We start from the raw sequence: 17,852 nt of genomic DNA, 5'->3' as shown, positions 1-17,852 counted from the left end.
TGTTTGTCCCAGCACTGGGAGCCATGTCTGAGCTCCATTTGGCTGCGCCTTTTGGTCTCACCCTTACACTGGGGCACCAGTTCTGGCTCCAATGCTAAAGTTGTCAATGTTGGGAGTGCTGATGTTGAGACTGGTGCCCTATCAGTAGGCACCAGTGTAATGACAGAAGTCCCTGGTTCCTGTGCTGAGGCTGTCAGTGTCAATGTAGCTATTGCAGATTTGGATGGTGTTTTCTTTCCTGCCAGTGCCTGACATCGGGGTTTGCTGTCTGCTTAAGCGAGAACTTGCTGAAGATGACCCTTCTTGTTCTTTGGAGGCAGTAATCTCCTCCAGGTCCTAGGGAGAATGCACTGATTATTCAAGCAGATGCAGTTTCAGCTATGCATCCCTTGACTTCCACTCCTTGAGAAGGATTTACATACCATACACAATGGGAATGCGACTCTCCTCCAACAGTGACTAAGCCCACTGACCGGGTGAGAAGGCCATCCTAGGTCAGGCAGGATGTAAACCCATGGGATTTGAAATCTGGCATAGCAGCAGGCACAGGGTACCTAACCCTTCTATACAGACAGTGGGACTTTTTTAGGAATATCCAAATTAAAGAAAAGAACAGACATGAAGGTGAAGATAAATTTCTCCCCCGAAAGTCTGGAAATGGATGCGTTTTTAAGATCAACAGCAGTAGTGGGTCGGACACTCACTGGGTTCTGCCTCCCTGCCATGGGTGGAGAGAGTAAACGAAGTGATGCAGCTGCTCTGTCCTTTATGCCCTTGCATGGGAGCACACTGCTAGCCAAGAAAGAAACAACTGGTCTTGCGCACATGCTCACCTACAGTGGACACACAGTGACACACACTTGAATAGCGGCTACTTTGCTTAGCTATCACTTTAACAGTAAGTAATTTTGCAGGTATGTGGTGATATGCTTCTGAATGATCTGATATCAGAATTAGGCCTTAAAAATTAATTCAAGCAAAGTATGTTTTATTACAGTCAACTATGGGAAATTCAAGACAATTTTAACCAATACTTTAAAATATATATACTTTACTGTAACTGCAAATCCTGCTTTCCATACAGAAAACTCAATACTGACTAAAATTTTTGAAAATTTATTTCTATTTAAAACACCCTAGTTAGTTCAATTTCTTAATTTTACTTTTACTGCTGTATTTTCTTCAGCTAAAAATATCCGTTATTTAAATGTCAGCATTTTGATTTATTCTGATTTCAGTTGCTGTAGGAGGGATCTTCTGTAACAGCAGCCTGCTTTATTTGTAATTTTTTTTAGGGGGAATTCACTATTATATTGTCCTCAGCTAAACGTGTACCATTTAATATTTCATATTTGAAAAGAAACATTGTCAAAAGGGACGTAATTTATGTACTAGCTCCACAGGCTTCACATTTTCTAACAACTGTAGCTTAAACTTCATTCAAAGGTGATTAAAATTTTTATGAGCATATTAAATATTAAATTGCCCCTGGCAGGCTGTTGTCCTGACTGCCGAACGCAGAAGGGATGAATGTAGTAACTGTCAATGAAGAAGAAGAGGCTTGATCTCTCCTGTCAGATACCAATGCTACACACCAGCGCTCACGTGACTCCCCCAGCATGAGGGAGGGTATGTAGCGGACACTGAATTTTTTACAGCAATGCAGGTTCACACACTTAAAATCTGGACAAATGAAGAGTTAATATACAGAACAGTAAGAGTCAGCGGCACCAAAACTAGAATGTTTTTAGCATATAAATAATATTGTTACCTGGAACCCTGCCTCGATCACAACTTGACGTGCTAAATGTTGAGCTAAAAGTGTTACACTATGTCCACATTGGTAGTAAGTGGGGTTTTCAAATTGAGGTAAGCTAGCTTGGTGAAAAAAGGAACCTTTTTCCTAGTCTAGACCAGGCCTGCATAATTTTACTCATTATTTGTCTTGTAGTGCCATCTTGGAGCCTGATACATGGACCAGGATCCCATTGTGCTAGGTACTGTACAAACCGGTACCAAAGATGAAGAGCTTAAAATCTACGCAGTTCAGAGTATGTAAGGGTATTACATGAGCTGTATCAGGACAAAACTGAGCAAAAGGAATCTACGTTACATGTTATTACATACAAATAACTACCTTAAGAGAACATTAAGGTTGCAATGTAAAGCACTCAGAAGTTAGAAAATACCAAAATTGAGACTACATGGGCAATGTTAATCTAGTCCCCTTTTATGTAAACATTATGACTCCGTCTTTAATTACAAGATTACACACTATTTTTTGCACAGGACTGCTGGTTCATTCAGGGCACAGAATGGACAGTGCTCAGTGAATGATACCGCATGTGGCTGTGGCAAAAGACTAACTCACAAGGGGACTTAGGCACCGTTCACAAAACCACTGGTGGTGGTGGCGAGCAAACCAAACCATCAGTTCTTCACAGCTTTAGTTGTGAGTGCTTCGCACATCTGTAAACCAGACTTCAGATGCCTTCAGTTGGGAGCTCTGAAAATGGGAACACAGTGGCTACCTGTGAAAGTCAGATTCACGTGACTTGCCCAGCAAGACATAGGAACTCTGTAGCAGAGGCAGGGATAGAATCCTGTTCTCCAGGGTAGCATTCAGCTATCTAAGCCACAAGACCACCCTCTTCCTGTAATCTCTTCCTTCATTTACTACATAATTTCCAACTTCTGCAACAAGTGAAGTAGGGGTCCTACAAATAACAGCCTCATTCACTACACAACCCTAATTCATAATATAGTATGTGACCATACTATCATATTACCATCATACATGGAACATATAGTACATGGTCATATAATTAAAGACTATCATAATGTAATACATTCATACAAGGGGCCAAATTAAGGTTGTACAGGCACGTTTAATTCTGGCACTTCCTAACCCCCTAAGAGCTTGACATTGCACCCTTAAAGTTCTTTTAATGTTGTTTTTTGGATGTAGTTTCCTAGGTTTTTAAAAAGTAAACAAAACAGAAAATCCCCTAATGTGGAATTATACTGACGCCAACATGGAACATCAATTTTAGATCCACAGCACAAAAATCTGCCACTTGAGCTAATATTAACTGGGTGCAGTAGTAGGTCATCCTGTATGTGAAACAACCATTAGAGGAAGAGACATTTTGCAATTGAGTCTCACAGTTATTTGCTGATAGCAGAGGAACTGAGACTCCAGAATACTGGGGTCTATTCCAGATGCTGAGGGGTGTGTACTCTAGAGGTTACAGACCTTTCTGCCTCTAGCCCCTCCAGCTTGTCCTCATCCCAGTCCCTTACTATAAGGGAAAGTTCATGGTAATCCTGAAAAATACAATTCTCCATGTCAAAATATTTTGCTCTGAACATCTGTGGTTCTAACCTATGTCAGCCCCTGTTAAGAATCTCTAGCCACAAGAACCCTGTTGGTAAATCTATTCACCAACCCTATCCCATCTATAAGAAGCAAGGGGAAAAAAACCGCAGTGACAACAATGCAATTTCCCACAACAGAAATATCTCAAATTTATATTTCAAGAGGTATTTCCTGACCAAAATAAAAGTTATTCATAAACAATAGGACAGATCAATTAAACTAATCAATAGGAAATAAATTTATTAACACAAGATACTCTTACATATCTGTTAAAATTAACACAGATAGAGAAAAGGACCAGACCCAATGTCTTTTCATGAAAATAAAAAACAGACATGTATATGATGTGACTGTTTGGCGCATGAGTGCACAGGAAGATTACAAGATAAGTCAAAGTATCTTACAGCATCAAAAGAATCCCAGATCCTCTCAAAGTTCAATAAAAAATTAGGAAGATTGAAAAATAAAAACATCCCCCATTGTTACTGCTACAAACAGAGTTAGACCAGAGGAGGGCAAATTACAGCCCTCCTGCACCCCCTGCCCTGAGCCCATTAGCCCTCTGCGTTGAGCCCCCTGCCACACCCCTCCGGCACCCTAACCCCTGCCCTGAGCCCCTTTCTGTACACCACACCCCCTGCTCCAGACCTACATTCATGGTCCTGCATACAATTTCCCCACCTGATGTGACCCTCGGGCCAAAAAGTTTGCTCACCCCTGAGTTAGACACTGGACTGTCAGTTTCCAAACATGTTTAGAGTCTAGCAGGAATCAGACCGTTATCCCTCTCCTTACATATCATAAGTTTAATAGAAGTACTCTAGAAGGATTCTTTAAACCCTTTTTTAAAAGCTTTGAGAAGATGGAATAAAATTGGTCAGCTTCATTATTACATTTTGATGGGAACGGCAATGGAAAAATATTTTCCAGGAAGAGAGCCTAGAACTTTATCCTCTCCTTACACAAGGCTTTCCCTACTGTTGATTAAGAATCATGTGTATATCCATGCGAGTCAAGAATAGAATCCCAGGCTTACAGCCAGGGAAATTAGCTTAGGGCTATAGGGGGACATCTTATTAACTTTCCACTTCCTGTTGCTGTAGTTTCCTGTGAGACTCCAGATAGGGCTGATGCACAAGGTAGCAGAGGAAGCTCTGAGAGATTCAAAGTGGACCAGTGTTACAGTGAACTCTAAGCAAGGACCCTTCAATGGCTACTGAGGTTCAGCCAATCTCAGAACAGGAGAGCTGGGTGACGGCTCCCTAAAATCCAGATGCCATAGCAGGGTACTAATATAAGACAGCTAGTAACTAGGCTTTACCTCTCGTTTCCGGCACTGTGCTACCTGGGAGATACAGGGGTTGGGGCAGATCACCAAAAAAGAAGGGACAAATTGAGCTTTATGCTACAAGATTAGGATGGGAGAGTTTTGCAATTTCTTACTAAACCTTTTTCACTCAGTGTTCTTCCATGACCATCCAATTTATGTTTTCTCCAGATTTGCAATACATAACAAGGAAGAGTAGACCTAGCAAGCAATTTGAGGTAGGGGGACTATTTAAGACAACCATGGAGTAGGAGTGTCACCTCTCACCTCTACTGTAGTTTGGGAAAAGGGGTACTCATTTCATGAAGGAGGAGCAAGCTTGCCACTAGAGACTTTTGGAGGCTTGCCCACTTTGGGGAAGGCAAGAGAAGCACGAGGAGAGAGGGGCTCACAAGAGCACAGGTATTTACTGTGAGGAAGCTAAGCTCTCTTCTGTTTCCCTCTACAAATCAACTCCATTAGCTGATTAAAATTCATTAGATCATTGATTGTTCTGGTGACATTTCTAATACATAATTTGCTCCTACTAGAAGTGCAAAGTGAAGGGAGATTTAGCACCACACAATAATTATGACTCAAATTCATAATCCCTAGAGATTATTAAAATCACTCTGTGTATAAGAAACCCTACACACCCATTACATGACCCTTGAAGACCCCATTCTCAATTGCTTTTGCAGACATTTCCCTGAACTTAAATGAAAATGAGTGGAACAGCATTAGACTAAAATTTCAATACAGGTGGAATTTCCTTCCATCAGCATTTCTAAACTCCAAATCAGAATATGAATGAGAAATGTGATATTGTGAATGCTTGCTCAGCAGTAAAACACAGCCTCTTTGAACATGTCAAAGAACAATGCTGTAAACCTTTCTGACAGTGTTGGATATGACTGTTGTCTCAGCACAGAAAAAACAATACAATATTCCATTTTAGCATAAACTGATTAACACTGACATGGCAAAAATTAAAATTCTAAATCTTGCTTCTTAAAAAGACATTCAGATTGAAAGTGGTTCAATGAATGAATGAATCAAGCACGTTTAGCTTTACATTACATTGATTATTTTAAGTCCTATGGTTAGTACAGCAGAATCATAGAATATCAGGGTTGGAAGGGACCTCAGGAAGTCATCTAGTCCAACCCCCTGCTCAAAGCAAGACCAATCCCCAATTTTTGCCCCATCCCTAAATGGCCCCCTCAAGGATTGAGCTCACAACCCTGGGTTTAGCAGGCCAATGCTCAAACCACTGAGCTATCCCTCCCCACCCACAGTACTTCATGTTAAAGGTGATATTAAGGTTCTTATTCTAAATTTTTTGATACAATTCTCTCTACTGCTAATATTTTAGATAGGCCACTTGATATATTCCCCCTCAATGGAAAATTCCTGAAGACCTGTTGATTGGGAAATAGAACAGCTTATTTTAAACCGCATTCTTCAATTTTTGAAACCTCCATTCTTCACCTTCACACTGATTTTTGAAAATGCAATTTAAAGTACATCCTTGCAGCCCACGGAGCTTCCCGCTGCTCCCACTTGCTGGGAATGGCAAACTGCGGCCACTGCCTGCGGAGGGTCAATGTAAACAAACTGTGTCGTGGCCTGCCAGTGGATTACCCTGACAGCCCACGGACCGCAGTTTGCCCACTACTGGTCTAAATCTAAGCTGCTGTTGCATCACATGCTAAAACATTAGAAGACATTTTTCATACTGCACATTCCTCAAAATTTTCTTTTACAAATTTATAATTATGCCCCTTGGCAGTTGGAACATGAACTCTATCCACGACCAAATCCTTTTTCTTACATATCACAAAGGGTTATTTCAGAGCTGGTTGTAAGTGCAAAAACTTTCTTTCCTTTTAAAAATAAATTAAAAAAAGGTTCTGAGGAAAGCCTTTGCAAAGAGGAAAAGTCACTATGATGAATCAGATTTTAGGTTAATCATCTTTAAACTTACAACTTTAAAAATGAAGACATAAAAGTACACAGTTGGACCATAAGGAGGCCTTTGGAATGAGAAGAAAGCCATACCCCAAGTCAAAACACTACGGGAATTCTAATCTGATTGTACAGATTCTTTTACTTAACCATTATGGCTTAGAAGTGGCTTTCAACTGTACTGGCTTTGTGTTGTACCTTAGCTTACAAGTAGCCTACATCAGTCTTTAGAAATAAACAGGTCACCATCTCCCACTTTTATTCCAAGGACTCAGCTATAACTAGGGCTTTTTTACAAGATAACCAATGCCACACATTTGGAGGGATGGACTTTCTGTTAAAAAGACTGGTCACCTTGTAAGCACTTAAGACAAACTCAGCAGCTGTGAATCTGTTAAGGTAATTAAGACAAGCGCCATACCAAAAGCAATGTCTTGATGCTATTCATACTTCCCTGTTTGACATCATCTCGAAGGGTAAATAAATTCATAATTAAGCCTGGTTTATGACATTCAACTGGCTTCCTCATATGTGAAGCAATTATGCCAAATCACTTCACTTTTCCTGTGAAGTGAAACACTAATCATGGTTGAGAGAGAGAGAGAGAATGTATAGAAACAACAAAGGGAGTGAACAGGCAAGGATTTGGAAAATATGCAAGCTGGAGCAGGATAAAAAAGGAACAAGACCATAGATGCCAGAGACATGAGAGGCAATGATTGAGGGCCCTGAATCCAGGTAAACTCAACTTTGGACATTAAGGGGTGTATGGAAGAAAATTATAAAAGTGGCACAGCATCTTTAAAATTGGGATACTACTATAGCTTATCTCCCAGTAGTGTTTTTAGATTTAATCAGTATTTGAGAAACAGTAAGGGTACGTCTACGCTACCTGCCAGATCAGCGGGTAATGATCCATTTATCAGGGATTGATTATCGCGTCAAGTGTAGACACGATAAATCAATCTCCGATCACTCTGCCGTCGACTCCTGTACTCCACCGCAGCAAGAGGTGGAAGTGGAGTCGATGGGGGAGCGGCGGCAGTCGACCCCGCACCATGAGGACACGAGGTAAGTTAACCTAAGATAAGTCCACTTCAGCTATGCTATTCTCATAGCTGAAGTTGTGTATCTTAGGTTGATTCCCACCCCTCAGCGTAGACCAGGCCTCAGATTCTTGGACAAAAAGTCTTAAGTTGTAAGTATTATCAAAGTGAAGCTTCAACCCTACTTGATTCGACAGTAGAATGGTTTTGAGAGGAGTGCTATGAACGGGGAATTGGTTCAGCCCTATCCATCTATCCACCCCACTACCACCGGCCATGATTTATATCCTGTCCATCACCATCACTTGACCTGCTGCTTTCACAATGCTCATTCTAAAACTAAGGCCTGGTCTACACTGGGGGTGGGGGTGGCGGTGGGGGGGGAGTGGACATATCTTAGGTTGACTTACCTCATGTCCTCACGGCATGGGGTCGACTGCCGCCACTCCCCTGTCGACTCCGCTTCCGCCTCTCGCCGCGGTGGAGTACAGGAGTCGATGGCAAAGCGATCAGGGATCAATTTATCGTGTCTACCCTAGACATGATAAATCGATCCCTGATAGATCGATCACTACCCGCCGATCCAGCGGGTAGTGGAGACATATCCTAAGACAAAAGAATTGCCTTCCTCCCCCAAGGACACCAACAGGCACACTCCAAAAAGCATGGAGTGGCATTCGCATCCCCATTCTCTGGATGTCTTTCTTTTCCCAGGCCCAGAAAGTTAGAATCCCATGTTTCTTCCCAATAAAAGTGAACGGGACTTGAGTATGTATCTGGCTCCAGGCAATTAAAAATGTGATCCTACTGAGATTTGTTAAAATTTTCAACTACAAACAGAAAATCCCTTTTACCAATTAGCAGCTACAGTGAACTGGGTTCTTTAGTCTGAATTGCAACTATTATATTATATTTCAAGTTAAGTGTTATTTCAAGAACAGCAATTTTCTAAACTACTGTAACGTAAACATGTGGATTTTCTCTATTATTTATCACATTTGAGACACAGATCTTTGGAATCTCAGTACCTGAACTTCATCTTTCCACTTTGAGGTGATGGGACACACAGACTACAAGCTATCCCAGTTTAGAAGCTAAATTTTCCTAGGTCTGCTATGCTGTTTCAAGTTCTATTAACTACTCACCATTGTTCCAAAGGGAATAGCCCGCGAAGCATGATAATAGATGGCAATGAAGTTAATGAAGAAGGCAGTGCCACACACCATCGCTGGAATAAGGAAAGCCCCAATGAACATTTGCTTTATCCATCGCCTTCCTGTAGGAAGAAACCATTAAACATATTGGTAATTGATAAAACATGCTGCACTTTGATTAAAATTCATTTTTGCCACAGGTTTACCAGAATGTAGGTAGTTAGCCTCTTTTTTCCCAAAATGAATTAAATGAGTACTAGCTAACATACACAGGAGCAAAGGTAAACATTTAAATTGTACTTCACTTTTAATCAAGCCTTTTGATTTCACAAACAATAACCATTCTTTATGGAAATATGGACATGGGAGAGTAACAGCCTACAATGGGAAATGCTAATAAGACGCGTAAAACAAAGCTTATATGTTAAATAAACAATGTTTAGAAACACTACTGACGGGTGTTTACACATAAAATTGCTTCCTTGCATCAATAGGCATCAATTCTGTTGTAAAATGTTTAAGTGACCAGTTAAATGCAACAGGAACGGCAGTGCAGGTTTATGGCTATAACAGCAATAACGCAGCAATGTTTCAACAAAGACTTAGAACACACAAAACACCACACTACAATAATGTAGCTAAGACACATGCTTAGCTTCACTATTTAATCACATTGCTCAGCATTATTCCCTTCCCTCCATTGCCCTGTCCTCCTCCTGTTTGTATATCTAAAGACTAAGTTTTTCAAAGACAGGAATATTGGGTAACATTTTCAAAAGCGCCTCAATGATTTAAAAGCCCCACCTTCTGATGTCACTGAATACGGCTCTTGAAAATGTTACCTATTGTCTTTGTATCTCAGTAAAACACCTAACACTACTGGTGTTAAATGATACCATGTTTAATAAACTCAGTAATAAAATTTAATTCACTATAATAGGCACCTCCAACAAAAAAGTAAGACAAGTCAACAGGTAAAGGTCTTCTACAATCTAGACAGATGTTAAGGGATTTGCTGCTATGCCTGGGTATTCAAGAAATCTTGCAGACCTTTGTTTTGTGGTCTTGTGCAAGACCTCTCTGTGACTGCCTTACTCCAGTCTTGGCTAAATTTCCTGTATCTGCTATTAATCTGAATTTGTGCTAATTTTATTTCAACACTCAGTGTCTGGATGCATCTGTACAGCTTACTGAATAGAATGCAGCAAGGAAACCAACATATGGTTTCGAGAATTGCATATGGACTACAAACTTCCATTGTGCAGGAGCATCAAAAGCATTTTAGGGCTTGCCTACAGTTTTTGTAACCAATTTAGCCAGATATGTAAAAAGCAGATATAAAATTAATGCAACCTTCTAGTATGGGGCTTTGCAGTAATATAGCTTGTGTTGGAGATACAGGCATAACACCCCTATGCTGGTAAAACTGATCTGGTTTTCTACAGATGTCATTAAATTGGTAGAAAAACTGCATGCAGACCAAGCCTTAGACATTTATGACCTTTCAAAGCTCTCAGATAGCAGGGAGATTGATGCTGTAGAAAACAAAGCATTGATCAGCATTTCTTGCTAAAATTATACAAGCTTCTGTTTTAAAAATTCATCAAAACCAATTTTCTTAATGTTTAATAGAATAAAAATAAATATTAACTATTCTCTTACTGCAGCACAGGAGAAGGGGGAGGCTGGAGGAATGGCAGCGGCACTGCAGGTCAGAACTCAGAAGCACTGGTGGGGCTATAAGGAGAAGGCTGCAGATAGGTAAAGTTGGGCTTTTGCTGTCTACCAATATTTACTTTTGCATTTGATGGAGTACAAACTGATTACAAGCTGAATAAATGTGATCAGGAACAGTCAGCATGGATTCACCAAGGGCAAGTCCTGCTGACTAATCTAATTGCCTTCTATGACGAGATCACTGGCTCTGTGGATGAGGGGAAAGCAGTGGACGTGTTGTTCCTTGACTTTAGCAAAGCTTTTGACACGGTCTCCCACAGTATTCTTGCCAACAACTTAAAGAAGTATGGGCTGGATGAATGGACTATAAGGTGGATAGAAAGCTGGCTAGATTGTCAGGCTCAGTGGGTAGTGATCAATGGTTCCATGTCCAGTTGGCAGCCAGTATCAAGTGGAGTGCCCCAATGTTGGTCCTCGGGCCGGTTTTGTTCAATATCTTCATTAATGATCTGGAGGATGGTGTGGATTGCACCCTTAGCAAGTTTGCAGACGACACTAAACTGGGAGGAGAGGTAGATACGCTGGAGGGTAGGGATAGGATACAGAGGAACCTAGACAAATTAGAGGATTGGGCCAAAAGAAATCTGATGAGGTTCAACAACGACAAGTGCAGAGTCCTGCACTTAGGACAGAAGAATCCCATGCACCGCTACAGACTAGGGACAGAATGGCTAGGCAGCAGTTCTGCAGAAAAGGACCTAGGGGTTACGGTGGACAAAAAGCTGGATATGAATCAACAGTGTGCCCTTGTTGCCAAGCAGAGCCAATGGCATTTTGGGCTGTATAAGTAGGGGCACTGCCAGCAGACTGAGGGACGTGATCGTTCCCCTTTATTCGACATTGGTGAGGCCTCATCTGGAGTACTGTGTCCAGTTTTGGGCCCCACACTACAAGAAGGATGTGGATAAATTGGAAAACGTCCAGCGGAGGGCAACAAAAATGATTAGGGGTCTGGAACACATGACTTATGAGGAGAGGCTGTGGAAACTGGGATTGTTTAGTCTGCGGAAGAGAAGAATGAGGGGGGATTTGATAGCTGCTTTCAACTACCTGAAAGGGGGTTCCAAAGAGGATGGATCTAGACTGTTCTCAGTGGTAGCACATGACAGAACGAGGAGTAATGGTCTCAAGTTGCAGTGGGGGAGGTTAAGGTTGGATATTAGGAAAAACTTTTTCACTAGGAGGGTAGTGAAACACTGGAATGCATTACCTAGGTGGAATCTCCTTCCTTAGAAGTTTTTAAGGTCAGGCTTGACAAAGCTCTGGCTGGGATGATTTAATTGGGGATTGGTCCTGATTTGAGCAGGGGGTTGGACTAGATGATCTCCTGAGGTCCCTTCCAACCCTGATATTCTATGATTCTAAATGGAATGAATGTTTTGCTAAGATTCCAGGAAGATTATTCTTCATACCATACAGAATGGCACAAATGCAGTAAATAATACTGTGCAACTCTATAGCACCTTCCATTCACTCTTTGTAAACATTAAGCCTCAAGGTCCCTATGGAGAAGATGAAGTGATAACAGGGATCACTTCAACCACTAAAGGCCAACTCGGGGTAGAACACATAAGCTGTTTAACAACACACAGGAACAGGAGGCTAACTTATCCATTTGGTACGATAGGGGGTATTCAACAGGCAGAATGTAATTACTGAAGTTGTAATTTGACCAGGCTACCACAGTTAACATCCTTATATTCCTTACTGATTTAAATAGATACTACCAAGGTTTTAGCAAGCTTTAATACAAGGCATGCAACCAAGAATGAACAGGGAATGAAGCATCATTTAGATTCAAAATCTCTTGTATTGATTAAAAACTATGGATTTCATGTGACTTCATTAACTACCTAAACACCACCTGTAAAAGACCATGCATGTTTGTGCTGTTTATAACAGGAAACAGAATAAACCTGCTATATAAAATAGTATGATAAAAATGCTGACATTTAAAAACAAGTTACCTCCTTGTCTAGCATAAAGGCTTCCTCCAAAATATCCATTCACTGGGGATGTTGCAGCATAAACAAATATAGCTGTGCTAAGCATTGATCCTCGCCTAAAATAAAAAGACTTTTTTTTGTAATGCCAATAGAAATGCAAAAACTCAATTTATATTACAGCAAAATATTCACAGTAAAACAGGCAGTCATCAGAAGAAATATAACTGCTATTTTTAGCTAGTGCAGAAGTAAAAGCTGATCAATGAAATGTGTCTAAAGTTTACTATTTACAGTGAAAATAACTGTTTCCATTCAAAGCTGCTCATCAGCCTCATTTAACCAGGCTAAAACAACTAAAATTAATACAGCGTTTCCCCCCCCCTCCTCCCCGATATGCTTAATTCCACTAGAAATAAAGGCAGAAAGTATCACCTTTGACCAAAGTGTTTTGATTTTTTATAAGCCCTTTGTTACAAGAACCGAACTATATAACACACACGTGTAGCCATTGTAGCAATACAGCATATTGCTCAAAACATTTCTAGTGTCAGTGCTTACTGGGAGCACTTAAATTAACTTCTGACATATCTGCAGATAAAGGGGAAGGAGAATTACTTACCTTGGACAGTAATTGGATTTCTTTGAGGTGTGTTCCTATGGGTACTCCATGTCCTGATGTGTGCAAACTTTTGATCAGAGATTTTCAACAGCAGTGTCTGAGGGTCCAGAATTGTACCCTTGATAGCCTCGTGCTCTAGTACACGGCTACAGGGAAGCGTGGGCCATCGCCACTTCAATTCCTTCTCAGCCACGGAAGTCCAGTGGACTCCAAGGCAGAGGGGGAAATAGGGCAGGTAGCGGAGCACCCCTAGAGACACACATCTTTAAGAACTCCAGTTACTGTGCAAGATAAGTAACCTCTCCTTCTCCAAGGATTGTCCCTACGGGTGCTCCAAATCAGGAGATACTTGAGCAGCAGCGCCAACTACAGAGGAGCATGCCGAGGCTGCAGAACTGGTATGGACCATACAACAGCGTTCATGAAAGTCGCATCAGCTCTGGAAGCCGGTACCAGAGCATTGGGCATACTGCTAGGAAAAAGCACGAACAAAAGACCAGGTGGCTGCCCTGCAGATGTCTGAGACAAGTATGTTTTTCAGTAGGGCTACAGTGGTAGATTGAGCCCTGGTGAAATAGCTAATCACACTTGCAGAGGGGAGAACCCCTGAGGCTTCACAACAAGTTAAGATGCATTCTGCAACCCATTTGGACAGTCTTGGGGTGGAAACTGGATGTCCTTTGTTTCATTCTGCAATTGAGATGAAAAGCTATGGGGAGCCCCAAAGAGCCTAGTCCTGTTGAGGTAAATGACAAGAGCTCTTATGTCCAGAGCATGGAGGCTCATTTCTTCTCTTAAAGAGTGAGGCTTGGGATAAATCACCAGTAGGTGAATCTCTTGATTAATGTGGAAGTCTGAAGAAACTTTAGGTAGGAAGCAAGGGTGTGGATGTAGCATCACCTGATCATGATAGAACACCACGTATGGTGGGTCAGCTGTGAGGACTCAAAGCTCCCCTACCCTCCTGGCCGAGGTGATGGTTGTCAGGAAGTGGTCTTGAGGGACAAATGGAGGAGGGAACAGTTCCCCACAGTTCCAAATGGGGGTTTCTTCAGCACACTGATGACGAAGTTGAGGTCCCACAATGCAGTTGCCTCCTTGACAGGACGGAAGAGGTTGAACAAGCATTTGATATAGCTCGTAGTGATTGGGTGAGTGAAGACTGAAAACTCCTTGATGGGGGTTGAAAAGCTGTGGTGGCAGCTAGGTGAACCTTAATGGAGCTCAGTAATAAGCCTCTGGTTTTTAAGGTCAGCAGGTACCCAAGAATGTATGACAGACAGGACTTGAGCGGAGGTACAGACTGGAGGCTGCTTCCAGACTAGGTGAATTTCCACCTCTGTAGATAAGTTTTCCTTGTCATCGTTTTCTACAATTACGCTGGATTGTTTGTACCTCTGGAGAGCAAGCTTTTTCTATACCAGAGAACTATCTGGCACCCACATCTTGAGCTGAACCATAAGGAGATTGGGGAGGGTGATGGATCTCAACTCTTGGGTGAAGACATTTCGCTGTCATGGGAAGATGGTGAGGCAGTTACAGAGGCATGCAAACCACGCCTGGGAATACCACCTGTCTCAGCTACAACTGTGCTATGAGAATGGCTAATAATTTCTCCTGTTTCAATTTGTTTAGCACCTCGAACATTAAAGGCATAAGGAGATAAGTGTTTAGCAATATATAAGGCCAAGGAATCATCCATAGAGTTGCAGCCTTCCCCCTAAGCAGAACTGTTGTCAGAGATCTCCCTCTGGATGACCCCAAGTAAAGACATCTCTCTCTGAAACCCTCATTGTTGAGTTTCCACTCGCAGTTGATCTGGAAATGCCAGCAGGTGGAAGAGGCATGACACCTTCACCTGGTGAGCAGGAGGATTTATGCAAAGGTTATGTTTCTTCCTCCTCACTGGCTCCTGCTCCTTTGCAATGTACTCCTTTGGAGCAGGACACAAGGATAGTGCTGTTGTTCCTGGCATGCCCTTTTACGAGATGGGACCCTGCAGAACTGGCTGTCATAAGGGGCCCATGGGATCCATAAACACACTGTTGTGGGGCATAAGGGAAGGTGTTAGGAGCCCAAGGTTGGTGGGTCTATCTCCTCGTGAGAGATTCCTCCTTAGGATGTACACCTCGAGGGAGGGAGGGAGGGAGGGAGGGTGAAGGACTCTTATGTAGACACCTCAGAACTGGATGAGGTATCATCCCACATGTCCATTGGAGGTCCAAGTGGCCGAGCCGATATGGGGCCAGAAAGGGTCCTGTACCTTCATGAATACCAGAGGCCAATGCTTAATTGGATGGTGAGACAGTGCCAGAGGATGTGTCGATACTCGCTGGAAACGTGTCTTGGTACTCTCAAAGAGTTTATGTGGAACTGGTGAGTGTGTGGGTAGCAGAGGACAAGTCACTGTTGAACACAGTAGGATCAGAGGGCAAGTAGGCTCCAGGAGATGAGTTGGTATTGACAAAGCATCTCCATAACCCTCAGCAATGGTGATTTAGGCTCTTCCAGAATTCAAAAGTCCTCATGAAATAGGAGCCTGAATGATACCAGGGACTTTGGATAGGGGTCCTCAGAAGTTAGTATGTCAGGATGTACTGGAGACAGAGTTGACACACTGTCAGTACCTCCTTCTTGGCTGGATGCAGAAAATGGTACTGAAAACAAATTTTGGCTTGGCTCTGCGTCCTTGTGTTTTGAAGGCACTGACTCTGGTGCAGATGCCAGTGCTGCTGTAGGTTGTCTATCTGACTGCTTCTTGGTATACAGTGCAGTCTTCTTAGCTGGTGCCATGGTCTGGATACCAGAGGGGATAAGAACTTCAGTGGCACCCATATCAGGATGTGAGATCTCCTGAGACCCAGACCAATAGGGTGACTGCCCCCTTCTTTATCCAGTTCTGGAGAATTGGGTCTTTTCTTCTTTTAGGGTCTGAATGGTTGTAAAGGATCCCCAGGACCTCTGCTTACTACCATAGCAGAGACTGTTACCAGTGTTCTGAGCAACTGGATCCAAAGTACAGGGGGGTGACTAGCAGATCTTACATTTGGATGGGAGGTGAGTCTCTCACAGGCAGCAGAAGCAGCTTGAATGTCTCTTGCTGTGGGAAAAAGACCTATGGCAGGTCTGGCAGGGTTTGAATCCCGGGCATAACCCACGCTCAAGGCCACAGATCAAGGCCCAAGGACAAAAAGCCCAGATCGGGCACACAAAGAAGAACAGGGGCGAAAAGTACCCCCACTTGGCAGAAACTGGGCTAAATAGCAAAAACAAACAAAAAAAATTAAAGATACCTAAAGGAAAAAGAGAAATAGCAAGCTGCTTGCTAGCTAACGGACACTGCGACACTCCATTTCGAGCTCCTGGTGGTTGAGAAGGGAGTGGAGTGGCAGTGGGTCCACCCCCACTCCATATATCCTTGTACTGGAGCACAAGAATACCTAGGGTGCAAGCACAGAGCTGCAGACACTGCTAACAAAAATCTCCGATGAAGAATACACAGGCTTGAGCACATCCTGATGTGGAGCACCCATCGGGACACAACCTGAACTCCTGTTAGCAAAACATTAAAACTAGTATTAAGAAGAGTCACCTAGTGTACATTTGCAAACTGGTTTTCACAAGTCCTAAATATGTGATTCTCCTGCCATCTATTGGAATCCAATAATTTATAAATGGAAAAATAAATAAATCTTAGAGAACACTATGGAAAAAACATTCAAAAATTGCAAATGCTGTATTAAAACCCCATTAGGCAGACAACAAGGCTCTCAGATGGTTCCACGAAAGGGACCATTATGATCATAGGAGTTTGACCTGCTATTAATTCCTGTTTGAACTAGAGCACATCTTTCAGAAAAACATCTAATCTTGATTTAAAATTTGCCAGGGATGGAAAATTCACCATGAACCTTGGAAAATCATTGTAATGGTTGATTACCCACGTTGTTAAAAATTGCATCCTATATCCAATCTGAATTTGTCTAGCTTTAATGTCCAGCCATTGGATCTGGTTATACCTTTGTGTGCTAGACTGAAGAGTCCTGTGCACAATTTCTGCTGACCATGTAGGCACCTACAGACTGATCAAGTCACACCCTCACCTTCTCTTCATTAAACTAAATAGATTGGGCTCCTTGAGTCTATCACTATAAGGCATGTTTTCCAGTCCTTTAACAATGCTTGTGGCTCTTCTCTGAATCCTCTGCAATTTACCAACATTCTTCTTGAACTGAAGCCATCAGAATTGGACATGCAGTATTACAGTAGCAGTCACACCTGTACCATATACAGAGGTAATATAACCTCTCCACTCCCACTCAAGATTCCCTTGTTTATGCATCCAAGGATCATCATATTAGTCCTTATGGCCACAGCATTGCACTGGGAGCTCACCTTCAGAGTGAAGGTATCAAATTGAAGCAGAAGAGTTCAGTGGCTTTTCAAGGCGTCCTCTCATCGATATAACGAATATAGAACCATACTTGTTTTGGTCCATCCTTTGATCATTTAAGGGCAAAGCAGGCTCTGACACTAAGCCACAAAAGGCAGGCCCAGAACAATTTCCTTAACCGGGTTGTAACAAAAGGAGACTCGAGCACTGCTCATTAATAGAACAGTGTTTCCTCCAATAAAAGCTGACCATGCTGATGCGGTAACCAACAGCAGAATTTCAGCCAGACCACTGTATTGTCAGA

The 17,852-nt window shown here is 42.2% G+C and overlaps 1 protein-coding gene across 2 annotated transcripts in view; it reads right to left on the bottom strand.

Moving 5' to 3' along the window:
• The window catches only part of TM9SF3 (transmembrane 9 superfamily member 3), an 83,661-nt gene that overhangs the window by 20,664 nt on the left and 45,145 nt on the right, over positions 1-17,852 (bottom strand). For both annotated transcript variants that reach the window (XM_077821176.1, XM_077821177.1), the window contains exons 8-9: positions 12,558-12,652; positions 8,845-8,975 (exon numbers count right to left, since the gene is read on the bottom strand). In XM_077821176.1, coding sequence (XP_077677302.1) covers positions 8,845-8,975; positions 12,558-12,652 — 226 coding nt within the window. The remainder of the gene's footprint in view (positions 1-8,844; positions 8,976-12,557; positions 12,653-17,852) is intronic.

The sequence above is a fragment of the Eretmochelys imbricata genome, chromosome 7, assembly GCF_965152235.1.
Source record: "Eretmochelys imbricata isolate rEreImb1 chromosome 7, rEreImb1.hap1, whole genome shotgun sequence".
NCBI classification, from domain to species: Eukaryota; Metazoa; Chordata; order Testudines; family Cheloniidae; genus Eretmochelys; species Eretmochelys imbricata.
The sequence above is the reverse complement of the archived record's forward strand: the minus strand, read 5'-3'. Positions and strand labels throughout refer to the sequence as shown.